Source organism: Passer montanus, unplaced genomic scaffold (assembly GCF_014805655.1).
Source record: "Passer montanus isolate IOZ18808 unplaced genomic scaffold, ASM1480565v1 scaffold10, whole genome shotgun sequence".
Taxonomy (NCBI): domain Eukaryota; kingdom Metazoa; phylum Chordata; class Aves; order Passeriformes; family Passeridae; genus Passer; species Passer montanus.
In genome coordinates this window covers 10,079,556-10,106,296 of record NW_024356505.1, presented here as the reverse complement: position 1 = coordinate 10,106,296, position 26,741 = coordinate 10,079,556, and the positions used below count along the sequence as shown (strand labels likewise).

Here is a 26,741-nt window from a genome sequence, read left to right as displayed (position 1 = left end):
CTCCAGAACCCTTTCTTGGTCATATTATCACTTGAACCTGTCTTCTCAAACATCATCTGAGCCATCCAATCTCCTGCCCGTATTTATCCAGCCCCGCTCAAAACCAAAAAAGCCCCGGTTTGCATCCCACACAACAGAGCTAGTCTTCCCCACCCCTCCTTTCGGCAAGGAGATGCACACGGATGGACGCTCACTCCCCTGTGGAGGATCCTGCTTGAACTCCCAGCTCCAAACCTGCAAGAGTCCTCCTGGACACGGCGCTGCTAGAACCTTAAAATAACTCTCAAAAGGAAAGTTAAAAAGGAAAACATTACAGTCCCCTCCAGCGAAAATGGTACTGTGCTCTGACAGTGGCACAGACCAGGCCTGGCGCAGGTTTTCAAGGTTTGTTAACTCTTTTTTAACTCTAATCTTTCTTTTTTTTTTCCCCCAAAAATTCTCAGCTAACAGAGACATTTAATCAATTCTTTCTAGTTGACGCATTTTGTGAGTGTAGTAATTTAGCGACAAATTCTCTGTTTCATTCTAGAACAGCTCAGAAGAGCCTCAGGGCTTGCTAGATTGTGACATTGTCTTAAAATAGAGCCCGTTTCTGTATCCTCTGCATCACTATGCATCTGTCTCTTTAACAGTACTCAAAGAAAAAACACATAATTGCATTACATGCCTATCAGCTGTTGCTTGAATTAGATTTTCTGTGCTGCACTGCACTGCACTCTAATTTTGATTCCTGCTGGAACAAATAAAGCATTTAAGCATCCCAACTGATTTTAAAGACCTTAAGATATCAGACTTTTTATCCCAGCATTAGTTTCAGTTATTAAGGTCTTGGACTTTTTTCAAGACTCAGCTCCTGAAGTCAGGTTGATACCAGAGAAGCTAGCTTGAAAAAAATTTAAAAAAAAGAAAACTAAAACAATCTTAAGACAGAAAATGTTGGCTAACTGTAATTATATTTTAAAATCCTGGGTCATCAGTATTTCCAAGAGTATCACCCAACCTAGGTTTTTTACTCAGACAGAAAATGAATGTGTGTTGTCTCTGTGCCCTTATTCCCTTCCCAGGTCCCGAGAGCAGTCCTCCTGCAAGCCCGGTCCCAGCTTGCTCCCAGCAGCAAGTCATCCAGCACAACACCATAACGACCTCCTCCTCCGTCAGCGACGTCGTGGGAAGCTCCACTCTCACCCAGCTCGCCAGCCACAGAACAGACATCAACCCCATCCTTTGAAAGTGGTTGATCAGAAACTGCTGGGGGAGTGTGGTACCGTATCAAAGCGTCCTCTGTGCTAAGGACATTTACAACTGTAACTCAAGCCTGGAAGATTCCTCAGTTCTTGAAAGACTCTGGCTATTCATTTTTATAGTTATTAAAATGTCTTTTATACTTAGTTACATAAAAGGGAGTTACGCAATTAATATTCTATCAGCTTGAGAAATGCTTCGGTGCTTTCTCCATTTTTTTGGTACCAGTTACTTGTTTATAAACCTAACTGTTTCTGTACATAGTCATGTTTCCTTCTCACCAATCTAGCCTGCAGCCTCAGAAATGCAAAGCTGTGTTAAACTGCAGCTCGTTAGCCTATGTGAGGCATGAAAAGTATTAAACAGAGTCAAACATAGGTAACTAGGAGTAATTAGGCCATAAATATAGACCGAGGGCATCTGCTGACAGCATAATAAAAAAGAGTTAGCATTGTGCTATCAGCAGACCGCGTCTCGCATTCAGAGCCTCTTTCAGAGCAGTTATATAGGATGTGGCTTCAGGACAAAATCAAGCCCAAATAGTGTGCTCTTTTGTCTAGCCCTCCCCCTTCTCCTCTTTCCCCTACCCTGGCCTTTTTCTCCTCCAGTTATTCTCACACCTTCCTTTTCCCTTCCCTTTTCATTTTCCAGCTGGTTTTTTCCTTGCTTTTTTTCCTTGCTTTTTTTTTCTCATTTCAAGGCTTTCTCGCTTCCCTCTTTTCTCAAAGAATGGTAATGAACAAGAAAAACTTCAAGCCCACCTAAAAACTGTCAGCACGGCTGCTGCTTTCACTAGCTCTTCACCCGCAGTTGGGTTGCGCCAAGCATTTGGCTTTTAAAAAATACAAATGCTCCTGATTTAGTGTTTTTAATAAATAGGGAAAGGTGAAAACAGCGCAGCCGCAGGTGAAGCAGGATGGTGAGCCAGCTGTGTTGATGCTAGCAGCCCTGTATGCTTCTGTGGTGCAGTAGAGGCATAGTGAGCAACACCTGAGAGTCACAGCAATGTTTTGCACTGCCAGTCATTAATGTAGGAAAATCCATGTAGTATATAGTAATTCGGAAAAGTTCTGTTCCCTAACCTGGTTGCATTGTTCTGGCAACGAAAGCTAAGAGCCTCAGGCTTCATGGACTATAAATGGGAAATAAATCAGTGTAATGGTTCTGACCAGCTGGAAAAATGCCATTTTTAATTCCCAGGGAAAGACCTGCTCTCTGCAGGCATTCCCTCAAATGTTCACAGACTGATCCCAAGCTGGCAGACAGCAGTGTAGCTTCACTGACTTTAATGGCACTTCACACCCGCTTATCCTGGGTAAGGAATTGTTCTTTAGGACGCTAAATAATTTTTAGAAGGCATGCATCAGCTAAAAAATGCTGCAAGAATGCCAAGTCCCACACTTGGGTTAAAATACAGTCCTGCAGAGAGGGTCTGGAAAAGAGCCTTATGCTACAATTAAGGTTTTTGTTTGGACTCTGAGCCTGCCCCTCAGCACAACTGATTTGCATCCCCGAGTGGTCCCAGTGATTGATGGGAAAATCAGACAGAGATGATGCCAGTTAATTATGCTGCCTTGCTGTATATTGGGACCTGATTTTGCTCTCAAATCTGTCAGAGGCAAAACCTCCCGCTGCTCACCCAGGGAGCAAGCTCCAAGCTGGTGAAAAATGTTCAAACATTTTGAGCTGCATCTTCAATAGCAAAATTCACATTATTCTCAGCAAATCCTCTAGCCCTGAACACACTTTGTTCTGAAGCAAAGCTCTCTTCCTCAAAGACTGTGTCTTTGGTCTTTGGAGGACTCATGAGTTTTAAAAGGGCAGGTCTGGGAGAGTAAAACAACTGAAGTGTGAGGAGGCTCTGTAAGGAGCAGGGCCTGTCTGAAAGGGAAAGTGAATTTCTGAGCATCATTCACTGCTGAATTAGTTCTTATCTTGTGACTAACTTTTTATCAGTATCTTTTTCTTTAACAACTCACTTTCCATTTATGCAAATACATTCACAAGAAGAAGATTTTTAATGTACAGTGTAAATCTTGACTTGATTATATAGTCTAAGAACCAAAAAAAAAATTATGAAAAAATACAAATGTAAAGGATTTTCTATTATATTTTAGACAAACATATACTTTTAAAGTGTTTTAAATACTGAATCTATAATTTTTTTTAATCTCCAGTTGTAATAGCTTAATGGTTTTGCTTCATCATGGCTCCCAAGAGAACTTTTTTCAAATATGCAGTAGAGAAAAATGTTCCAGCTGAGTATCCACTATGTAAAAAACCCAAATAAGCATTTCCCCCACATCTGAATTTCATCATTCACCAACAAAAAGGAAATGTCATTGTAGGGTTAATTTAAAAAACTATACCTCTATATGGGTAGCACTTAAATACATTAAAAAATCAAAGTTGTTGGTAATATTAGAATACCCAGTTGAGCTACACTGCACTAGAATTACGGTTTAGCTTCATTTTATTCAGTCTCCTCAATTAAAATATTTAGCTGTTAAAATGAAAGCCTCTACATTAAAAAGAAAAAAAAAAGGAAAAAATACAAAAACCTTGCCTAAGTTTTGTTAAATTCAGCAACTTGACAGTTTGACTGATGTGTATTATATATAGCTCAATTATTTCTTTTTTTAATGCTAACTAGGCAAGCCAACCACACATGTTGGCCTAAATGTGTAATTACAATGAAATGTCTCCTCTCTATACTATTGGCCTTTAGGTATAATCCTTGCTAGTGATGTGGAAATAAGTAAAGGATGAAAAGCTATTTGCTATTGCTTCTTGTAACTCTGCTGCAGGTTCACAGGCCAAGACAACATGCAGCATTTTTATATCGTCTGTATCATTGGGAAAAGGACCAACCATACCAGGCACCTTATATTATTCATCAGATTTGCTTCCACATTAAAATGCTCTTGTTTTCCAGGGCAGTGATCCTGCAGCCTTTCCTCAAGCTGCTGGTCCAACCAGGCACTGGAGGCTGCCTGAGCAAGGGCTGCGGGAGAAGTCCCAGCCCTCTGTCTCCAGGATGTCTCTCTGCCATGTGGTCAGTGGCAGCAGCCTCCTCCTAAGCACGCCACTCTAAATGCACTTCCTGGGCTCTTTCCATCAAGGAGGAATCCTGCTTTTCCACGAGCTACTTCTGGAGACTGTTCCACTCTCCTCTTGCCCTGCCAGTCCAGCCTGTTGCCGGGCTCACCAGGCTCTGTGCCCTATCCCACTGCCAGCGAAGGACAACTCAGACCACTTCCATCATCCACTCTCTAGGGCACTTGCAGGATGGTGAGCCTTGGCCAGTGCCTTGTTCAGAAGGAGGTGTTACCATACCATAGACAGCATCTCATGGGTGTGACGTTGGAAGCAGGTTGGAAATCTCAGCCACAGAGAACTGCAATACTTTGATCACAAAGAAATGATACTGCAATCCAGCTCTGGCACCCCCAGCCCTCTTTCCCCAAGTCAATTTATGCAAGCCATATTCATAACGCTGCCTGTGGGAGACAAGTAGTTTGTGTGCTATCATGGTGTGTTTTATAAGGACAACAATGATGATGATGATTTATGGAGAATTTCATGCTGTTGGGAGTTAATTCCTGCTATGAAGCTAAATGTCTGCTGCCCGTATTCTGATAGTGGAAAGTCAATGGTTCAGTGCCTCAGTGCGTGTGGATTTAGTGTTAATGACTCAGTCCCGTTAACTAACAAGCCAGCTGTAACTGTTGTTAAATGCCCAACTTTTGAGGATTCATATTTTTTTAAGCAACAATATTTAGTGTTGAAAACTAGCCTTTTAGTTTAGGCAAAATGTGCTTTTTAGCAGCTAATACCTTTTTTAAAAAAAAGCGTATAGAGTGAATTTATGAAAATTCATGAGGACCAAAGCAATTTTAAAACAGGAATCTATTAATTTAGTATTCACATAGAATTTTATAAAGTATTTATTAATAAATGTTATTTTAACACATTCCATTTGAACAGTATTCTTGTACAGAATCTGTTTGTTGTTTTTTTTTAAAGTTACAATATTAGTTTTGCAATAAACTACTCTAGGTGTGTGTGCATCTTAATCTTTCAGGGTCTCAAGCAGAAGTCATCCATCTAAGATGGAACAGTTTGCTGAGGTCAGTTGTACAGAAATTCCTAGAATTAAATGTTTTCCTTAAAGCAGCATCTGCTATTTTTTTTGTTTGTTTGGGTTATTTTGTAACAATGAAACAAATTATAAACCTTCAGTTGTTTCCTTTGTATTGCAAAATGTGCTTTCTCACTTATAGAAAGCATGAGTCAACGTTTAACTGGAAAGCCTGTCTCTTTTTTTCTGCCTTTTTTTTTTTTAGGGCTGATTTTATACATCACCACAGAAGATCTAACCCCATCCTCATTTCTTGTCTAATATCACACAGTGAGTTGCACTATACTGCCTTATCATTGCCTCTTCAGTCCTCTTACTAAGCAGTGTTCCTTAGATTTAGATCATCGAAGCTCCATTATACATCAGAGAAATTACTAAAGGGGGAAGAAGAGAAAAAAATTGATCTGTAGACATAAAACCTAAACTGTGCCTATAAAACAAAACCAGTTACAACTAATTAGTATCTTATTTCTACATTTCAATTATTTATATTCTTTTAAAATTGCACTTTAGCTCTTGCTCTTTCTTGCTCTCCCTTGTTGAATCATTTATAAATACTCTTGTAAAAGTTTTGCACCAGATACATTTATATGCTTTCACTGGTGGCATAGCTACAACTTGTCTCTCACACCTGCCCAAGCGAAGAAGCTGAGACCAGCCAGTCTGCAGTGTGACTTAGACTTTACACTCTCTTTATGACAGCATATAAATGTTTTATTATGCAATGTGTGTGATGTGAGGCAGCATCTAAGCTACATTTATAATCTCTCATCCCAAGAACCAAAGTGTCCTGTATATCGTAAGGTCAGGAGACTGGCTCTGTTGTGCATTGTGAGGCACTTTGACTGTTTTCCAACTCACAGTAGCTGCAAAGCTGCAGTGGTAACAGTGGCCATACTATGTATTAGAGGTCTGAATCAATAAAATATGTTGCCTTATAACTTGACTAGGGACAGCACCTTTAAAAAGAAAAAAGAAGAAGAGACAAAAAACTTTTAAGAACAAATAAAAGCAATAAAATCTCAAGCAATTTGAACACCAAAAAAAAAAAGGTTCAATTTTTCAACATCTGAAACCATCACCTTACTGCATAGACAAAAGAGACTGTTTACATCCATAACCTCTTTTTGGTTTTTTTTCCAGAGCTTACAGTTATCTCAGTTTTATCAGTGGCTTTACACTTAAGAGCTAAATTGCTCACCATTATTGGTTTTCCATAGCTTTCAAAATTACTTTATAGCAAATCCTAAACTGCATGAGGCCAAAAATGTCAGTGTTCACACACACTCAGAGACAAGATTGATTCTTTAAGTGGAAATCTGATCCTTTCCCAGGCTCTCCTTGGACTGGAATCAATAACTGCAACTCGTTATATTTAGACCAATGTGTAATACCTGGGATTCAGGATCTCCAGTTCTACATTTATGCAAGTTAAATGTTAGTACTGCTGAGTTTCACCTGGTGGAACTGTTCACAAAGCTCATGGTCAGAGCCTGCTATCTGATGCCGTGAGGGTCTTAGACCCAAATATCTATCTTGACTGAAAATCTGCGTGACAGCCTTCTGAATGAAGACTGAAAGCTCCTTCCAGCTTTGCAGAAACTGCTGCAGTGTCCTGGGGTGAAGCAGGTGGGAGGACTGATTGGGCATATCAAGGGAAATGCTTTCTTTGATGGAATCTAGGAAATTTCAGAGAAATATTTCTCCCACCCCACTGAGAGTTGACATTGCAAGGAGTTCCCTGACAGCGATCACCTTTAGCATGCTTCCACAAGACAAACTACTTTGCATGAAAGGTGTATTTGCTCTTAGGAGTACGAACAACTGCCACTGAGAGTTTTGCCAAGGATTTTATCATTGGGACCCAAGCGTTTCCTCCCAGCCCATGGCCATGAGCTCTGTATCCCTCTCCCTGTAGCAGCTCTCTTACAACACTGGGTAGCACTCATCAGTGAACATTGCTTCTTTGGACTATTGCCATTGTCCTGGTTTTAAGGAACTTTTAGCACTGCTTGGAGTAAGCCTAAACTATTGAAGTTTATATATAAATATATATATATATATATAATATTAAAAAAGGTGCTGTCACAGTAAGTTTTGGGCTTGAGGTTGTTTGTATTGTATGCAAAGGTTTTGTGTTTGTATGTCTGTTTTATTCTGTAAAGCAACCACCTTCCTTACTGGAGGGAGATACTTTTTTTTGGTACATAAATGTAAATACTTGCTGCAGCATTTAATATGTTTAATTTTATGTTAAGCTTTTTGTTGCATTGTGAATCCATTATTGTTACAAATGGACAATGAGTTCATTGAGACTGTTCAACTAGGTCAGATTTTTACATCTCTTTCTAGCTAGAAGAGAAAGGATTTTTGTGCATTTGTACAAATGTTAATAATATCACTGCAATTCCAATATAATAAAGCACTCAAATACAAATAATTCCAATAGTTTGTCTGTATCTATACCCCAGACATTTTACCATACGTGTAACTCCTGCAATTGAACCAAGCTATTCTTCCCTGAATATTCTTCACTACAACCCCTCATCTCCCTCCAAACTGGAGGAGGACCACGGTTCAGGGCATGCTCCTGTCTGGTGGCAGGAGCAAGGCGCTGTGCAGACCTTGCAGCTCAACATCGTCCTCCGGCAGCCGAGGTGACTTGGTAAGAACAAGTTCTCTGAACTTCTTCCAAGCAGGGAGGCTGCAAAGCCACAAACAAAAAGACTTACGTGGTGGAGCCTGACATGAGGCCTCTGCATAAGGATGAGACAAGCTGTTACTTTACTTTTTCTTGCAGCTGGAGTGTGCTTGTATCAAAATACACTCCATGCTTGTTATCCCGCCAACATCTCTTCTTGCCAAAAGCTGCCTGGAAATGGATTTCCTGCTGGGCTAATTAGCTCTAATTGTGATGCCCCTGTTATCTTGCCAACCTCATTTCTCACTATAAATTGGTCCAATACAGACCTTGGCACAATAACACGCAAACTGTAATCTAAAGTTAGTCGGGATGAACCCATCTCTCTAGTGGGAATTAGATTAGCTGTAGATTAATGCAACTTGATGTCTTGCTGGCAGTCCCAGAGCGAGGGCCTGACCCAAGCAGTGCAGCCTTGGTGACAAGGACCAGCCTGCCTGCAAGCTCTCTGTGCTGGTGTCACACTGCAGGATATCGGCCCCACGCGGTGTGACCATGCTGCTCCCTTGGGGGCCCTGGCACAGGCACAGCTTCTGCTGCTCTTCCCCCTGGTTTTTAAGAGGCTAAATCTGGCCAAGAGCATTCACCCTCCTAAAATGGGTAGGAAAAAGGCAGAGCCATGCCCCCATTCCCATCCTCCCCTTGTAAAAGCTTGAAGACAGGGCAGTGGGTGCACTCCACTTTAAGGGGGTACAGCAGATGTTTTCCCCAAACATCAAGGCATGGCATTAGCTGGATCCTTTTCTTAGGTCATATACTCCTGCACTGCCTTTAAAGCAGGGATGTCATGCCACGGCTGAACATGTATTTATAAAGCAGGGCTCTTGCTCTGGCGCCAAATACTGAAAGAGGTTCATCATATCTGTAAAAATAGGTGTCTCTCATGAAGACATATCACAGGATAACTTTATTGTCCACACAGTTATATTTACACCTGACAGTATGAGCTAAGCACAATGTATTCAGGCTGAGGTAACACTGCCCTTTACAGCTGATTCATGGTTTCCCAAACCTGATCGTAGTATTTGTTCCTCTTCCAAGAGTCCACTGTTACTATTGCGCTCTCCAGGCTGCTCTGGACATCATAACAAAGTTATTATTAGCAAGAAAATGAATCAGTGCGAGCACACACTCTTCTCCTTTGCAGGGATGCAGCCAGAACTAGACTAAGCTGAGGACGCTCTGCATCAGCAAGAAGGTTGCCCCAGGTTACACTGGTCAGAGCAGCGGTACAGAGAGACTCCTTCCCTCTGCCACACCAGCCTCTCATGCTTTGGCTGGACCACTTAGCTCCTCAACATGTCCCAGCTTTTTCCTGAACCCAGGCTGCAGCCTACTTGCTATAAGGGCATTCAAAATGAATGGCAATACAGCACAGTGTTCAAGTTGGGATGCTTAGCAAGCACAGAGAACACCATAGGTACCCAAGGACATAGGCAAAAATCAAGGCAGAATAACAGAGCAACAACAGCAATCTGGAGAAAGCAAACACCCCCCCAAAAAAGGAGTGTGGAGCTAGGAGATGGTAGTGAACCTCCATGAGCCCAGATGTAAACAGACACGAGAGCTGAGAAATTGGAATTGAACTGGTGCTAGAGAAACCCTTCAGCAGGAGGACAGAAAAACATAGCAGACATGAGTGGTTTTTTTGTTAAAAAAAAGGTTTACAAATACGAGGATAGGGGAAACACTGTACCTGCAAGGATGCAAAGCTCTTCACTATCACAGTGACTCTCAGCATGAAAGAGACAAAGCATGTCTGACCTCCTTTTGGAGAATCTCCCCACATGCAGCCCTGGGGACAGGCTCAGAAATGGTGCAGTTGGTTAGGTCCCCTCATCAGCAACCCTCTCTACCCACAGCTCTAGCAAAGGCTTGCAGGACAGACCTACCTCTCAGCTTTCCCTGCCCACCTGGAGTCACTGTCTAGCTGGAGGCAGGCAATGGATGTTTTCTTCTCCACAATAGCTACTGGCTGCTGAGGGCCCACTACAAGAGACTCCAGCTCTGGGCCTACCCCCAGAATTAATTTCTTTACACTTTACTCACAGACATTTTGGGCTTACCCACAGGGAATAGGCACAAGATAAATCACAAAAATTTATTGAGAACTTTTTTCTAGGGAGTCAAAAAATTAATCAAGCATCAGAAAGGATCAAATTTATACCAGGACCACCACTACCATTTAGGTCAGAGCAAACAACGATTGATCTGGGACTACTTTCTCAATTCTTTAGTCTGCTTTGTTACTGAAATTGTGCTAAGTTTTTTTTTCTTTTTTTTTCTTTTCTTTTTTTTTTTTTGCCTCCGAGCTGCTGTGCAGCAACAGGGACATTTGTTTTAGTGGCTCTAAGCAGGGCATTAGCACTGCCATGTGCTTAAAGCTCTCTTTCTGCAGCATTCTTGAGCAGTATTTTTCCTCTAGCCTCTATTCTCCAGCAATACAATGCCACAGTATGAGAATGACCCAGCGAAGCTGATAAAATATTTAAGACGCGTGTTCTGATTGTGTTTGGTAAGAAAATACCACCAGAGCCTGACCATTAGTGAACCTGATCAGTCCACTCCCCCAGGAATCAGTCCATTCCTGCCAGCAGTGCAAGCCACAGCAGTCTGAACTAGAAGCAGTGAAACAACTGCCTGTCTCAAAACAGAGGGAAGCTTGAAAGTGTATTTTGCAGGGATGAGAAATTTGCAACCTGTGGGTCTTGCTCTAAAAGCAAGAAAAAGAGACATATAGGTATATAGATAAGCAGACATATATTCTATAGATATGTATAGACGATACAGATATACACATGCAGACAGCAGAGATGTGTGCCTGTGTGTATACAGCAGGTCAGCAGGTGTTTTCACAGGGCACTGCATTCAGCTGACAGCAAGTCAACTTAAAAGAAAGAAAAATATTTGACATAACTGGCCAGTTCATATAGGAAATTGAGTCAAGAAAAAATAAATAAAGGCAGAAACAGATTAGTTTAAATTTGGGGCCCTCTGGATTATAATGGATCCCATAGGAAGACAGGAGACTTTGTATGGAGGGACTCTATATCCTCCTTGCACTTTCCCTTTTGTTTCACTAATCATTTTCATTCTGTGTTGTATGGTGGCTGAGCCAATTCCAGCTTAGTAGAAGTTTTTCTTAGCTTCAAGAAGCTGTACTACAAAGACAACATGTAGCCATGGATAAGAAAAAGGAACTGTCCACAGTGGGACATGGCTGTGGATTCCGGTTACGCTGGATTGTGTAGAGTATCACAACATCAGCTGTTGTTTTGACTTGGGTTTTTTGTTGTTGGTATTTTGCTGTGGCTGCTCCCTGTACTTTGATCTATACATTAAATTTTCAGAATTAAAGTCAGGCAGTTTAAATAAACTGGATGAGGAGGATGAGGAAGGAGTAGTTTTTCTACCAGCATCCTTCTGCAATGGTGGCTGCCTTTAGAGGCAAGGTTTTATCGTTCAAATGGAGTAAGGGCAACTTGCACTGACTGACTCCCCCTTGAGTGCCTAATTCCTGTAACCCTAAACTCATCCCCTAGAATAGCTGAGGGACTATCAGCCCTTTGTGAAGGTGCTTCTGCTACCTCTTTGTGGTAATACTGTGTGGCATGAGGTGAATGACCTGGGGGAACACCCACAGCCCCACAGTTCCACAGCAACACAATGTGGTAGCATCCTGGCAGCAAGGTTTGCAGGGCTCCCACTGCACTGACACACTTGACACTGGCACTGCACGTGACTCCTGCCACTACACTGCCAAAGCTGAGCTAAACCAATGCCCTGCCATTAGTCTGGCCATGCCTCAAGCCAATCTGACTGACTAAAAATAGGGAAAAATGCAGTGGAAAATTATTTATCATGTTGCCAGTGCAGCTAACTGGTGCAGCAAACCATGCAGCTCACTGTGTGCAGTGCCTAGCAAGGGCAGGAAGGACAGTGGGCAGGTGGGTGGGCAGGGAGTGAGCAGAGAATAGAAAGATGGCCAAAATGTTTGTGAGTTGCTGCATGGTGAAGCTGTACTCCTAGGCTGTGCCCAGGGTACCAGAAACTCAAGTGAGATGGTGTCTGCATCTTGTGCCATTAGTGGCAGTGGTTCTGCCCTGTTGTTCCTGTGAGGTTTCTATACTGACCCATCACCAAGGCTTTACCCAGAGTTGTCCTCCCCCTCCAAAGCCCATTAAGTCAAAAGTAGCTTTAAAACATGACCTGCTGTCTGCCTTCAAAGAGTTAGCAATACTCACTCTGCAGAGACAGGCTACTGATTACAATGTGCTTTAAAATTATTTTTACAGTGGATCTCCAGAGCAAAACTCACATTTTTATTGATTAGAAAGACCTTTATGCATATCTCCATGAGGGCAATTTCCTCTGTCATGTTATGCCTCATGTCACTCCAGGAGAATTGTACAAAGATCCTTTTTAGCAGCAGCAAAAAGAGGTACCATCTTGATCTGCCCACAAAAACATGTCTGCTTTCCTTTCAAGCCCGTGCTGAGCAAACAGATCATGCAGGGTCCTCTCCAGAGACAGTGCCACAGAAGGAAGCATGACACCCACAGCCCTGGCACTCACAGCTTGTTTCTGGGACGGGATGAGAAAGGCCTGTTTTTCCCAGTTGGAAAATAAGACCCTTTGGCTTGCTGAAGCCATACCAGTCAGGAACACGGCAGTCCCTTTTCCAGGAAAACTCTACTTCTAAAGCAGTATGGGAGCAGTAGGAACCCATCAGAGCTGCAAAGCAGAGCTCCATCATTGCTGCTGGGCTAATCAGAGCCAGCAGCTGGGAGAGAAAGCCAAGGGCAGCTTTTAAATGCACACGGCAGAGAGAGAGGAATGAAAAACATTAATTTTAAATGGATCGACACTGGCCTTGGAACTAGGCAGGCAAACATCCAAAACTGTCAGGAGGGAGTAATGAGGGCTTTAAAATTAGATGTGATCACCTATCTGCGGCTGTACAGAGTGTTTGCTGTGTATCCCTCATACCTTAGGGAGAACCCCAGACATGTAAGGTTACAAGTGGGCTGTCTGTCTATGGGCTCTTTCATCTGAAAGTTTCAAGTGCTTCTCAGGCTTTAATTTAGTGCCTTAATTACCCAGGGATTTAGGTAAATATAATTGTCTTCATTTTTCCCAGCAGTACACAGAGAGGAATAGACTGACAGAGAAACCAGAAAGCGTGAGCACGCCTCCCGCTTTCCTACCCCCCCTTTCCTGCTCTTGCCAACAGCCCGTACATCAGGACCCTGCCAGGAGACTGCGAGCAGGCAAAGCTTTACCTTCTGAAGGCATATCCATGCAGTCCTCCCTAAGAACTGTAATCCTTGCCCTCAAGGAGAAATGAGCTGTTTTGCTTTCCATTTGTCTTCTTCAAAGCTCTGGCCAAGCTCATCCTCATTAGGAGGCCATTAAAACACCGATGTTCTCCACATTACGATTTCCTCTTGGATTAGATGGGAAGATTTTTACACGCTGTAAAAAGATTCTCTGGTTCTGACATCTCCTTTTTTATTTGCCCAGACCAAAAGCTTGAAGTGAACAGGAATGGGAAACCATACCAGCATTCAAATAAAATGCCACAATCATCCACAGAGGCGAGGGGAAAGCCCTACAGTCTCGTTAGCCAAACTTGCACATGGTTCTAATCAAATGGGTGGGAGGGAGACATTCCCTTGGCCACGGATACCAACGATTTTTCCTTAGGTTCCAATTCTGTAACTCTTATTCATCCGAAGATAAACGGGCTTTTCAGGCAGGGAAAGAGGGCTTTGGGACCGGGCTCTAAGGCTTTTCATGTATTCATGAAGTTGTCACTTGCCTTTTACATTCAAATTCTGATGGGTCAGACTTCCTAGACGGTGTCTTTCAACACCTAATAACTCACCCAGCAAGCTCCAGTGCTAATACAGACGTCTTCTTATCAAGCTTGAGACTGAGAGGTTTGAGGATTATTTTAAAGACACTTTTTGCATTTATACTGAATCCTTCACAGGGATTATTTATGTGGCATTTCTTTCCCATTACACAGTTGAAAACATCACCTGTTTTAGAAGGAGATTTCTGGGGTGAGAGCAGAAATATTTTGAGGAATTTGGTCATTGCTATTTGCTAATGGAAAATGTAGCAACCGAAGCAGTTTTTTTAAAACCACAATAAATTTTATATTTGTTACTGCTGGATTCCCATTAAATGCATTAATTACAGGAATGTTTAATGAAACAAGTGAAAAAAACCCCCAAAAAAACCTCCATTATGTATAGAGCACTGTGAAAAACAAGGTATTCAGCAGCGTGTGCTCTTATACACTGTTAATAAAGGACCTTACCATAAGGTAAAAACCCAATAAAATATACTATAATGTGCTATGGGACCCACCATTGATTTACAATACATTTACTCCTTTAGCACTAAGCGAGTTTTGCACAATACACAACCAGCTTTTATATATTTATATATAAGGCCCGTTTTCGTCTCACAAAGATTTATTGAATTTCCCCAGAGCATATTCATTTTCTAAAATGTTCTTTGTTTTGCTCTATATCCATTGTAATAAAGGCAACAATCTTCTTCCTGATTGACACCCACAATATTAAAATTACCAAAAAAAAGAGTGCTGATAGCATAATACTTTATTTGGAAATATTACTCTGTAGGCTCTGTGAGACTAAATGCAAACAGAGTTTTGCTAATATTTGGCACTTTGCAAAACTGCAGCATGTTGGGCGAGGTCTAGAAATACATGGCAAAATTATTGTGAAGTTCCAGTTTCTAATTCTTCCAAGGAACTATAAATGAGTAATTTAGAAAATAAGTTCATACACCTTCTCTTCCCCCAAATTTAAATGACGAACATGTAAAACCCATAGCAGCAAGTTCAATGTAACTGCTGAGAAAGTTAAATTATGCATAACATAATGAACATGGGTTGAAATCCTTGAAGAAATGAAGGAGGATTCTCTGAAATGCACTTGCCAATCCTTTGCATGTCATCAAAGACTATTTTTTAAGCACGATGTAATGTCTTATGATATAATGGAACAGTTCTCGGTGTTCCCTATTAGTCACACATATTATTATGGTTGGCAGAGGGTCCTCTCCACATTCCTTCCTTAGAGGTACATTTGCTCCCCGATGCCCATTCAGTCCGCTCTTAAATTCAGCCCCCCGGTTTTCAAAGGGCCCCCTTCTGCCTCAGCCTCACCCGTAATAATGGCAGGGGAACGTGCAGGACGCTCCTCCTGCACACCCGCTCCGCAGGGCTCGCCCCAGAGCTGTGGCACACCGAGGGCAGCAGGCTTGGAGAGGAAAAAGCCTCTCCGCTTGCCTTGCCCAGCTGAGGAAGGTCAGCTTTGCTGACAGCAAGTGTGGCCGTGTTTACGCACACCTTGGGGCAGCCCGGCTGGGCCGAGCTGCTTCTCTGCCTTCCACAAATCCTCCAGCTCCCGCCCGGGCACTGCCGAGGCGCTCCCAAGTGCGGGGCCGGCGGTGAAGCGTGAGCATTGCACAGCCCCGCTCTGAGCCCCTCACCTGCGGCCCTCCAGGCCCGGCGGGCACCGGCCCCGCTCCCACACGCGCCGCGCGGGCCGGTGGCCGAGGGCGAACCCGGAGAGGCCCCAAGTTCTGCGCCATCTCGGGCAGGTGCGCTTGCCCTGCCCCGCCGCACGGGCCCTTCACAGACGGGGCATCTCCCCGGGCCCGAACCCGCGCTACCCGGGGCCGGCCGCGGATGCGCTTGCCCTGCCCCGCCGCACGGGCCCTTCACAGACGGGGCATCTCCCCGGGGCCGGTCGTGGGCAGCTGCGGCACGGCGGGGCAAGGGACGCAGAGCTGATGCGGGTCGGCACGGTACCGCTCAGCTCAGCTCGGCGCGGCTCGTTCCGCTGGGCTGGTGTCGGCGCGTTCCCGGTGCGGCCGTGCCCCCCTGTGGCGCGGCCGGGAAGCTCAGGCGGCCGCCGGCTGCTCCCCGCTCAGCCCGGCCGCGGCCCCGGCCAGGCCGGATCGGCCCCGCGGCGCGGGCCGCTGTCAGCGCCTCTGGTGCTGCTCGTTTTCTCTCCTCGGCTTTTTCTTTCGCCGGTGGCTACGGGGCAGAGTGCCCCGTGAACTGATCCAACCGACAACTAACTGATCAAACCCCAGCAAAGGCGAAAGTTACTAGCAAAAAGTCTGGAACATTTCCCTCCCCGCATCGGCCAGCGGTCACTGCGTGGTCACTGGGTGTCATGGGAGGAAGACAGAGCAATACGCTTTTTGGCGGAGCACAGAACCGTTCATCACTTTGGTAGGAGACACACAGGACACCAGGGTAGCAGCAACGGGGAAACGCCGCCCTGACCCACGGAATGGCTCTTCTTTGTCATAGCTGCTCTTTCGTCTGGGGCAGGGCACATGGCCTCAAGGGGCTGCCTTCTCACTCTGCCTGCAAATCTCCACAAAGAGAAAGAAACGGGGATTGCTCTGGTTCTTCATTTTCTTATTTCAGAGCAATTTTCAATCAAGGGGTTGCCTTCTCACTCTGCCTGCAAATCTCCACAAAGAGATTTGCTCTGGTGGTTTCTTAATTTTCTTATTTCAGAGCAATTTTCAGCAAGAAATCAAATATGAGGCTGCAACTGTAAAAGCGTTAATGAAGACTTTCTGCAAAAGAGTGAAAGCAAGGGAATTAACAGTTATTAGAAGTAGCATCCTTATTCTTTCTATATAACTATGTGATCTTCAAGGTTCCCTCCAACCCTAACCGTTCTATGATTCCATGGAATACATATCTCAGCTGCTTTCTTTGTGGACTATACAGAGTATTTCTGCTCTTAACTTCAACCATTTTAGAAATGACAAATTTAAAATTTGACAAGAAAATTTGACTATACAGAGTATTTCTGCTCTTAACTTCAACCATTTTAGAAATGACAAATTTAAAATTTGACAAGTAAATGCTGTTGGAGTAAAGTTCTGGAGCTTATTAAAGAGCACACACAACCACATGTTGCGAATGATGCATCTCTCTATTCAGCACAGCAAGGACAGTCTTCAGCTTTCTGAAGCTTTTGCTGTTAAAATGCTAAACCTGGAAGAAGTTAATTAACAGCACTCAGTGAGGTCTCTATGGAGGGGACAGCACAGCCTGCAGAGGGACCCTGTGCACTGGGGATAAATGCAGCGGTTTGGTAGCAGGCAATGACCAGTGTGGAAGGAGGGCATGAATCACTGAATCGTTAAGGTTGGAAAAGGCCTCCAAGGTCTTTGAGTCCAACCATTAACCCAGCACTGCTGTGTGACCACTAAAGCAGGTCCCAAAGTGTCACATCCACAATTCTTTTAAATCCCTCCCGGTGTTTAAGTGGTGATTCCCTAGGCAGCCTATTCCAGTATTGGACCACTCTTTCCATGAAGAAATTTTCCTGATATCGAATCTAAGCCTTCCCTCATACAACTGTCCCTTCTTGCTTGGGAGAAGAGACCAACCCCCACCTCATTACAATCTCCTTTCAGGTAGTTGCAGAGAGCAATAAAGTTCTCCCTGGCCCTCTTCTCCAGCATAAACAGCTCCAGCTCACTCAGACACTCCTCATAAAATGTGTGCTCCAAAGCATTCATCAGCTCCAATGCCCTTCTCTGGACATTCTCCAGCACTTCCATGTCTTTCTTGTAGTGAGGGGCCCAAAACTGAACACAGGATTTGAGGTGTGGCCTCACCAGTGCCCAGAATAGAGGGACAGTTGCTGCCCTGGTCCTGCTGGCCACACTGATACAGGCCAGGATGCCACTGACCTGGATGGCTCATGTTCAGCTGCTGTCAACCAGCACCTTTTCCTCCAGGCAGCTTTCCAGCCACTCTGCCCCAGCCTGCAGCACTGCCTGGGGCTGATGTGACCCAAATGCAGGACCCAACATTATGCCTTGTTGAACCTCAGACCATGGGCCTTGGCCCATCAATCCAGCCTGTCCAAATCCCCCTGCAGAGCCTTCAGACCCTCCTGCAGATAAACACTCCCGCCCTACTTTTCTCTGTACTCTCTAATTGGTAATCAGAGATTTATGTTAATTGGCAATAAGTAATAAAGTTAAAATTCCACAAATTGAGCTTATTTTGCCCATAACAGCCTGAGCACATTATACTGGCTGACATGAATAAGGAGGCCATAACCCCTTGTAACCCATTTGCATTGTAAATCTACCCTAGTACAACATACCCTGCACTCACCATCATGGAAACTACATTATTCATCACAGAAGTTTCTCATGCATTTCCAGTGATTTAATTTGTCTTTGGACCTGTATCTTATGGGAATCTGGTAAATTATCATTTAGGTGATTAAGGCTTGAGGCATCACTGGGAAGGGCAGGAACTGAGAAGAAAGCCAAATCTTTTGGTCACATGGGACTTCTCAAAGAAGCCAGATAGATTTTGCATGAAAGTATTTGGAAGTTTTCAGGCCATGTGCAAAGATTTCAGTCCAAAGGAGTGCTCATACCTTTTAGGTAAAACCACTAAAACAAGGGGGTTTAGGAACTAAGAGAAATGTCAAATAGCTGAATAAAATTCTGAGTTGCACACATCTTACAGTTAAATCATAGTAAAGTTAATAAGAAAGAAAAATGTTGTTACTATTCAACAGGATTTTTTTTCCTATTTTTCTGTGTTTCAGCAACTCCTTTTTATTGAAGGAATCCTTAGCAATGCAGCACAGCTTCTTAATTCTGTTGTTTGGAATGAAAACCTGAAGCAGAAAGCCCAAACAAATAAAGCAGCCCTTTGAATTGTGTTACTGAGAGTGGGTTTTGCTGGAAACTACTTCTAAAAAACAGTCATTAGGTTAAAATCAAAACTGAAACTCTCCTTCTTCATACTGATACTCCAAAACAGTACAAAAGATACCTGTGCAAGTGCTGATTTTTATGCCTGTGTTGAGGCATAAAAACTTTTAGTATCATGGGACTATTTGTGGTAGTGCAGATAAGCCCACATGTGAGTGTTTGCAGAAACTGAGCTTATCTCCAGCTCCTTTTAGCTGGATTCATGGTGCTCAAGCAGACACACACTGCTTTCTCTCTGGAGCCACAGGGTGAATACCCTCCAAGTTTCAGATCTCCTTTTCCACTCTAAAGTTAAAACTTCAAAAGTCTGCTGTAAGAACCTTTGGGGATTAATGTAATTCACTCTTTCCTGTCCAAGTTTTACGTTGTGGGGTTATTACGCTGCTCACCACAACTGCAAGCTCTGGGCCAGAGACAACTGTTTCAGTTTATTTTAACGGGGTGTTTACCTTATTAAAGTAATAACAAAGAGAGATGATTGAATTAATTACTACGTCAAACTATCTGCCATGGCACTCCCCTGCCAACTCTCAAATCAATTAGGTGCATCTGTCAGTTAAGTGATTGAAGGTTTTTTATTATTATTCCTTCCCACCGCTATTTTTCTTTTAATCCATTTTACCACTTAACGGTAGTGATTGAAGGTTTTTTATTATTATTCCTTCCCCCCTATTTTTCTTTTAATCCATTTTATCACTTAACAGCGTCTCTTCAAGTGAAAGCTATTGTTCTTCACTGAGAGGATGAGAAGATTTAGATGGACTTCTAACATGTGGTAAGAGGTTCAAAGCTTGATTCATGGTTGCTCAGACCCATCTGAAGTGATACATACCCAACAAAGTGATTTTAAAATGCTGCTTTTTTTACTAATAGCAACTTAGACATGCCTTGCCATGGTTTAATTGGTTACAGGGGTTAAAAAAAGCAGTAAACCTTGGGGGTTGTCATATCCCTATGAACGAGTGGTATTGGTGGTGTCACACTAATGCCAACCCAACTTTAAGAACATGACCAAATTAGGTACCTTTCTTGGTTTTATGTTAAATTTAGTTTCTTAATGAAACAGTGCAATGTGCTGCATGCAAGTCAGTGAGTGTATGTCTTTATCTCCCTCCAAGTAAAGTTGAAACCATCAGACAATTTCATAAAAACAGATGGACAGCAGTCACAAAGCTCCAACTCATTTCATGAAAGGAATTACTGGATGGAGCTGGATGAAGAGGAGAGAGAACACTTGTCCCATTATTGAGGGAGAAGTGAGCAGAGACCTCCTTGTCCACACGTAATGCACAAAACCACAGTTCCACCAGTGGTCTGGGGTGTTTGGAGACACCCACTTCACTTTCCCACACAGCAGCCATTTCAGAGGACCACACAGGGGGTTTCTTTCCTCCCAGGACTTTGAAGGGACATGTGCAATCAGGGTTTTTTTAGGAGTGGAGTTAATTTTTACATCAGGAGAGGGAGTTACCTCTTTATGGGAAGCTGCCTGCCAAGGCAGCAGGTACAGCACAGCCTCCTGAATGTCTGATGAGGATAAGCAGCAAGTATCTCAGCATTTTTAGCAGTACCCTATAGCTGCCAGTTGCAGATAGAAGGTAGAAGGATAACAATGGAGCTGGCTGCTGCTTCCAAGTTCTAATTTGATCTAAATCAAATGACAGGCAGTTAAAAAAAAAAGGCTTGGGGCTGCTTTAAGCTAAACCAGCTGTTTATCCATAGCCTGCAAGGACAGGGAACAGAAATACTAGTCCTGTCATCTCCTGTCTTCAGCGTTCTGCCTGCCACCAGCTGCAGAAGCCACTGGGGCTGCAGATTTCCCAACAATGGAATAAACTGCACTGTGGGAAGATCCATCTCCTTTTGGTCCTATTGTTCTAACAACACAAAATGTCTCAGTGCAGCTGAGAATCTGGCTTTTCACATCTCTCCCAGCTTCTAATAGGTTTCAGCAAGAAAAGTTGCCTGTCTCATTTTACTGAGAGTACATAATTGCTGTCAGAGACATCCAAACTGATTTTTTTGTGTGTGTGAAAAATTATTGCACATTGGACATGTCACCTAAAGTTGCTTGAGATGGGAATACGGGGAAATATAAGAGAAGCTTCTACCTGTGTCATGGGGGAGATCTTCACAGCAAGTTTATTATGGTGGGGGACATCACTTTTTAGCATTATTCTTAACCTCAGCATCACCATTGCAGTCAATTAACAGGACTAGGAATTCCTCTGATATCTCTGGGCCAAATTCTGCTAGTTGATGGTCCATGTGGCTTCCATTTTCTTCAGCTGGGTCTTATGTATGCATCTAAGTGTAGCATTTGGCTCAAAAAGAGGAATTGCCACTTCTGTTACAAGCAGAAGCATTTGGTATGCCTCATGTGGGTTTTCATTCCTGGGTGGAAAAGTCTGGGGAGATCCACAGGGTTCTTTTTTTGCCCAGTGATTTAAGGTGTTGCATGACACCTTAAATTAAGGTTGATTTGTATGATTTTATCTTCTACCTTCCAACACTCACAAGGCTTTACTGAGTTAACTGGAAGCAAAGAGAGGCAGCACAGGAGTGGGAGAGTGGAGCTATCTTACATGGATCGTTCCTGTGTACTTAAAACATTAGAGAATTCCTGTGTTTGGGAAGAAAAAGAAGAGAGCCCACCCACCATTGCTGTGCCCTGGTGCATACAGCATTATGCCATGCAAGTAATAGAGGGTATGTGTGTGTTTAAGAGACTGTCAAAGCCAAGTGTGTAAAGAAAATGCCTGGTGTGATAATAAATCACTTAAAATGTTTGCAATCTTACAAAACAGGGATTGTTGAGAATTTTTGTGTTTCATTCCACTTTTTTTTTCAAAGGAGTGGGAGGAGAAAAAGTTTTCAATTTGTCTTGCAGACAGGTAATTTTCATGTTCATGTTATGTCTTTAATTATGTTATTGAGAAGCACTCAGCAGAATTTGCCTCCTTTGCAATACCTTCTGAAATGAAAAATTAAATTCTCTTCTAGTTGTAATAATAGGAGAATTTTCATCTTCAAAAGAAAAAAAGAAACGTGTTCAGGCCAAGGCATTTAACCAGGACTCAGGGCATATAAAGAACAATCAGAGTGCCAAAGCATAGGCACTTAATGTAATAGATGCAAAGTAGCCTTTGATGCCCTGTTGCTCCAAGTCACCTGCTTGCGGCTGGCAAATGTGACACAGCACACCTGCAGCCTCCAGAAAGAGAGTAAAGAGCAGGCAGGGTGTCTAAAATGGCACCATTGCTTAGGCACTAGAATTACTACACACTATTGTAATTTATTCCTGCATAGGTTTGATGAGTAAAGAGCAGGCAGGGTGTCTAAAATGGCACCATTGCTTAGGCACTAGAATTACTATTACACTATTGTAATTTATTGCTGCATAGGTTTGACATTCATCTGATTATGTATTTGATGGGAAGCACATGTTACATTGTAGTGACTCTAGAGTAGACATACATGAGCAAAAGATGCACAAAAATGATGCCATAGTGTCCCTCTGTGTTACTGACAAGATGAAGATTCATCAGGAATTAACTGCAGGTGGGAAACCAGAGAAAAGCCAGGGTTGTAAAGAGTGCTCAAAGGCATAAAGACAAATTCAGAAGTATTTTCTTGACCTAAGTTACCTTATGAAGACAGCATGTTCTAATTGACAACAGTCAATCAGCTTCTGATCTGAGGGAAAAAACATCACTGGACTTTTCTACAGTGGAGCATTTAGTGAAACAGTGACTCCAGAATAAGCGTCCTTAGCAGCACTTACCCAAAGTAAACAGAGTTGAAACCAGAATTGTATAGAATAACACTGTATATGAGCTTATAACAAAATAACAATTTTGAAAATATTATCCTGGAGGAACTCAAGATTAATTAAACCTATAGCCTTGCAAATAAAGAAAAATAACTTTTAACAAAATCTATTGGTACAGTGCTTTAAAAGTTTCCCTCACCTTTTTGGTTTTAGTCTAGGAATTACATTTCAACTAGAGCTTTACTGCTTTTGGAAGGTAGCAAATAGAGTACTCAATTGTACAAAATTGTGGAAATTAGGACTCCTTTGGCTGCCCAGTGTGGTACTGTTCCCCATGGGCTCATTTGAAGGAGAGCTGCCCAAAGGCCAAACTGTACCCGTGACTGGGAGCACACACATTTCTCACTCTTGCCAGTAGAAATTCTATGCACAGACCAAGGCAGTAAATTGTGCTGCATACTTACTGTAAAAATTGGTGATAAGGAGAAACATAGGACATTTTTAAGGAGCTCGTGCTTTTTAAGAATGATTCACATCATCATGTATAAAGTATTGAATATTTAAATGGGCTGGGGAATCTCATCTGCTGATTACTTGATGTTAAAATATGTAATTTCAGAACTCAGAATACCCTTTCAAAAATTTTGTAACTTTCTCACTCTCTCTGGAGTCATTAATTATACGGTTTTGAGAATCAGTCAAGGGACATACTCAGTTTCTTTCTCCACTAGGCAGAGAAATATAGTTCAAAGTACTCTACCTAGTCTCTCAGCAAATTAATAGACTGGCATATGTGCTTCCTTGGCTAACACTTTTCACCTGTGACAACTGCAGGTAATTATTTTGCCCAAGTGAAACTGATTCTGGGCATTCTCAATGAGAAAACCTTTCTTTCCAAGTTCAGTAAAATTTGGTATGCATTTCACCCTTGGAACCTAGATCTTTCATTATAAAGTTGTACGGCAGAAAGAACTGACTCTTTGCATTTGAATATTGGTCCAAAGAGACAGCGAGAGTGGGAGCAAGAGTGCCAATGTTATTCTTTAAAGATGAGGTAGGTTACATCCTGTCCAAACTTAGGAGATAAATGAGTTTGTGACAGTTATATTTATTATGACAGGGCTGCCTGCAATGGTTAGAAAAAAGCATCTGCACTGAGATATTTTTTTTCGGATAAAGTTTGGCAAAAAGTTGAGTAATTCCCTTATTTCATGTAAAACTGCCTACAATTTATCCTAAAAGCTGAAGGCCAACAGAGCTGTGGCAAACCCACTATTTTAAAACTACTGATTGTTGCCCAGATATTTACAGAAATCCCATTAGAGCAACATTGGATGAAATATTATGTTTTTCAGGAAGACTTTTGTAAAAGTATGTTCTCCTTTGCAAACAAAATAAACCTCTGACAACAACAACACAACCCCAAACCAAACAAAGCAAATCCCACAAACAAACCAACCAAACCCAAAAAAACAAAGAGAAAGCCACGGGTTCAAAACTGGAAGCAAAGTAAGGGTTCTCTGGCCGTTGCAGACCACATTGGTAATGCCTGCCTTCCAGTGTCACCCTTTTCAGCCTGACACTGCCACGTGGTGCCATTCCTGATGGTAATGCCACACCTCATGTCCCAGTGAGTTTCCCCATCTGGTTTCTGTCCTACTTCCTGAGCTGTATGGCCATTTCAGCGTCCTGCTGCAGAGTAGGTCGTGTACACTCCTAGAAATGTTATGGTTGGTGTAAGGAAGGAAGGAAACAATGGCTCTGCTCAGCTTCTGTTATGTCTTACACCAATAACCTTGTCTGTTCATCTGAATGATCTGAGCAGAAATAAACATTATACTAAGGAAACAGTGTAGAAAAATCATGGCATTCTGAGGCTTGTTTATAAAGCACTTTCCAATTCTCAAATGAAATACAGTGGGTGTCAGGTTATTGCTAATAAAATCTGAGTAACTTATTGAAGTATTCATAAAGTGAATGAAATACTTATTAGTCTTCTTAAAACTTTTCACAATTGAATTCTACAAATCAGCAAACAATGAAATTGGTTATTGGGTGTGGTAATATCTACTTCATCACTGCAAGTTGCTTTTATTGGGCATTATTACGTCAGCTAATCATTAGCAGGTCTGCCCTTAGGAAATTTTGTTTAGCAAACCAAAATTATATCTCTTTTTAATGTGAAACAGTTGACATGAAGGATTATGGATATTACATGAGGATTTGTGTTTTGAAAGGGGGAGCTGGAATGCGAGAGGCCTCAAAGCACATATATTCCTGAGCCATCTCTTGTGCCACCTACACAAAAGCCAAAGAGGGACAGGAGCTGCTTGAGCTTGGGAGTGCTGCCATGAATACCAAGGGAAGAAGGATCTACAGATAGTACCTTAACAACCACAGACTTTAGGGCTGGGAGGAAAGAGGAGCATCTTTGGCAAGCTGAGGATCCAGAGTGCATCCACTTTGACTTTTGGACTCCAGTACTCCCTCACCCACATGCTAGAAACAATTGTAATCTTAAGAACGATGACTACTTCAAAAACCTTTAGGGGCAATACTGGAATTTGGATTCTGAGGGGTGCTCCAAAAACTCATTTGCCCTACCTCATGGTGAGACTCTCTGCTATTTTTTTTTCTTGAATGGCCAGCCTCTCTCTCCCCTGTAAAAAAAAAAAAAATCTAATACAGATGAAGACTGAGAAGAAATTTTTAAAAACCCTATAAAATAGAAAAAAAGCTTTTACCTTTCATCCAGGTAAAGAGGGATCCCAACCCACTTTCCATAACAGTCAGAAACACCAGTGCTGTTTGTTTTCTTTTTGCAATAACCACTGGAATTTTTGCTCATTTATTTCACAATTCTTTAAAAGCTGGATTCTATCATAAACTTCTGGAAATCAAGTATTACTTTCTTTAAAGGTCAAAAAGTACTATAGGATCCGTTAAAATGTAGCAAAATAGACATGCAAAATAAATTTAAAATCATAGGTGCACTTGATGAAAACTTCTGCCACAGCAGAAATATACACTACTCACACCCCAGTGAGTGGAAACATGGGAACTGGTTTTTTTCAAACCCGACATTTTCCCTCACAAGACTCAAACACTTCTGAATACCAGTGTGGTTTTCAGTAAGTGTTTAACTGAGATTTAGTGTTGAATACTATTTGTGGTAAAAACACATATATTTCTCAGCCATTCTGTGACTGACTTATATCTTCTTGATTTCTAGGCTGGCAGGTATAGCATTGACGAGGAGCTTTTCACTGCTCCTGTCATCTTTGGCTGGCCCAAAGGCCAAGAAGACTAAATGCATACAGTGTTGGCAATCCATAGTTTAGCTGCCTCAAACACTCTACCCCTAACCACATACTCACCACTTGGTAAGGACACCACCATAGGTGATGAAGAGCTGATTTCTCATTTGTGTGGAGAGCCATAATTTCTTTACCAAAAACCCACCACTTGCTTATATTGATGTATATTTACATCAACTGGTAACTGGTGCCATCAACATGTAACTGGTGCCTTGCTTCCTTTTACACACATGCCACCTTAGCTCCCTCTCTTCCCAGCACTTTATCCCCTCTTTACTACCCAGAACTGCATGTGGTTGCAGCTCAGCTGGGCACCCAGACTTTGTGGGGTTGATATCTTGATACCAATGTCTTACAGCAGCCAACACCTGAAGATGCACAAGGTCGATTCAAAAGGTTATATTTTTCTCTTATTTGTACAGTTAAGGAGGCAGCAGTTCACTGCTGCTGGCAGATGGCTTTTAGTTCATCTACTGACATGGAAATCAGTAGATAAAATCACAACAGAGAGACAGCTTGGCTCTCATGGTGTCTACTGTCACTGTCACTGACTTCAGGGTGGCTGTGAAGTCACCTCATGCCTTTTATATGAGCTAAATACATTGCATGATACCTCTGCTCCTTATGGTCAATTTGTTATGTATCTTTCAAGCTGTTGAAAAAGGACTTGATTTCCTTTAATCTGGTAAGCAAAGGAGATGGATTTTTCAAAATAAATTCTCCATCACACTTAAAAAATAAAAGTAAAAAAAA

The 26,741-nt window shown here is 42.4% G+C and overlaps 1 protein-coding gene across 4 annotated transcripts in view; it reads left to right on the top strand.

Annotated features, from left to right (window-relative positions):
• CREB5 (cAMP responsive element binding protein 5) overlaps positions 1 to 7,823 on the top strand; it is a 261,523-nt gene extending 253,700 nt beyond the window's left edge. For 3 of the 4 annotated variants that reach the window (XM_039707200.1, XM_039707191.1, XM_039707217.1), the window contains one exon: positions 1,065 to 7,823. In XM_039707200.1, coding sequence (XP_039563134.1) covers positions 1,065 to 1,228 — 164 coding nt within the window. In that variant the 3' untranslated portion in view covers positions 1,229 to 7,823. The remainder of the gene's footprint in view (positions 1 to 1,064) is intronic. The other variant, XM_039707209.1, reaches the window with a different exon arrangement.
• The last annotated feature ends 18,918 nt before the right edge of the window (positions 7,824 to 26,741 follow it).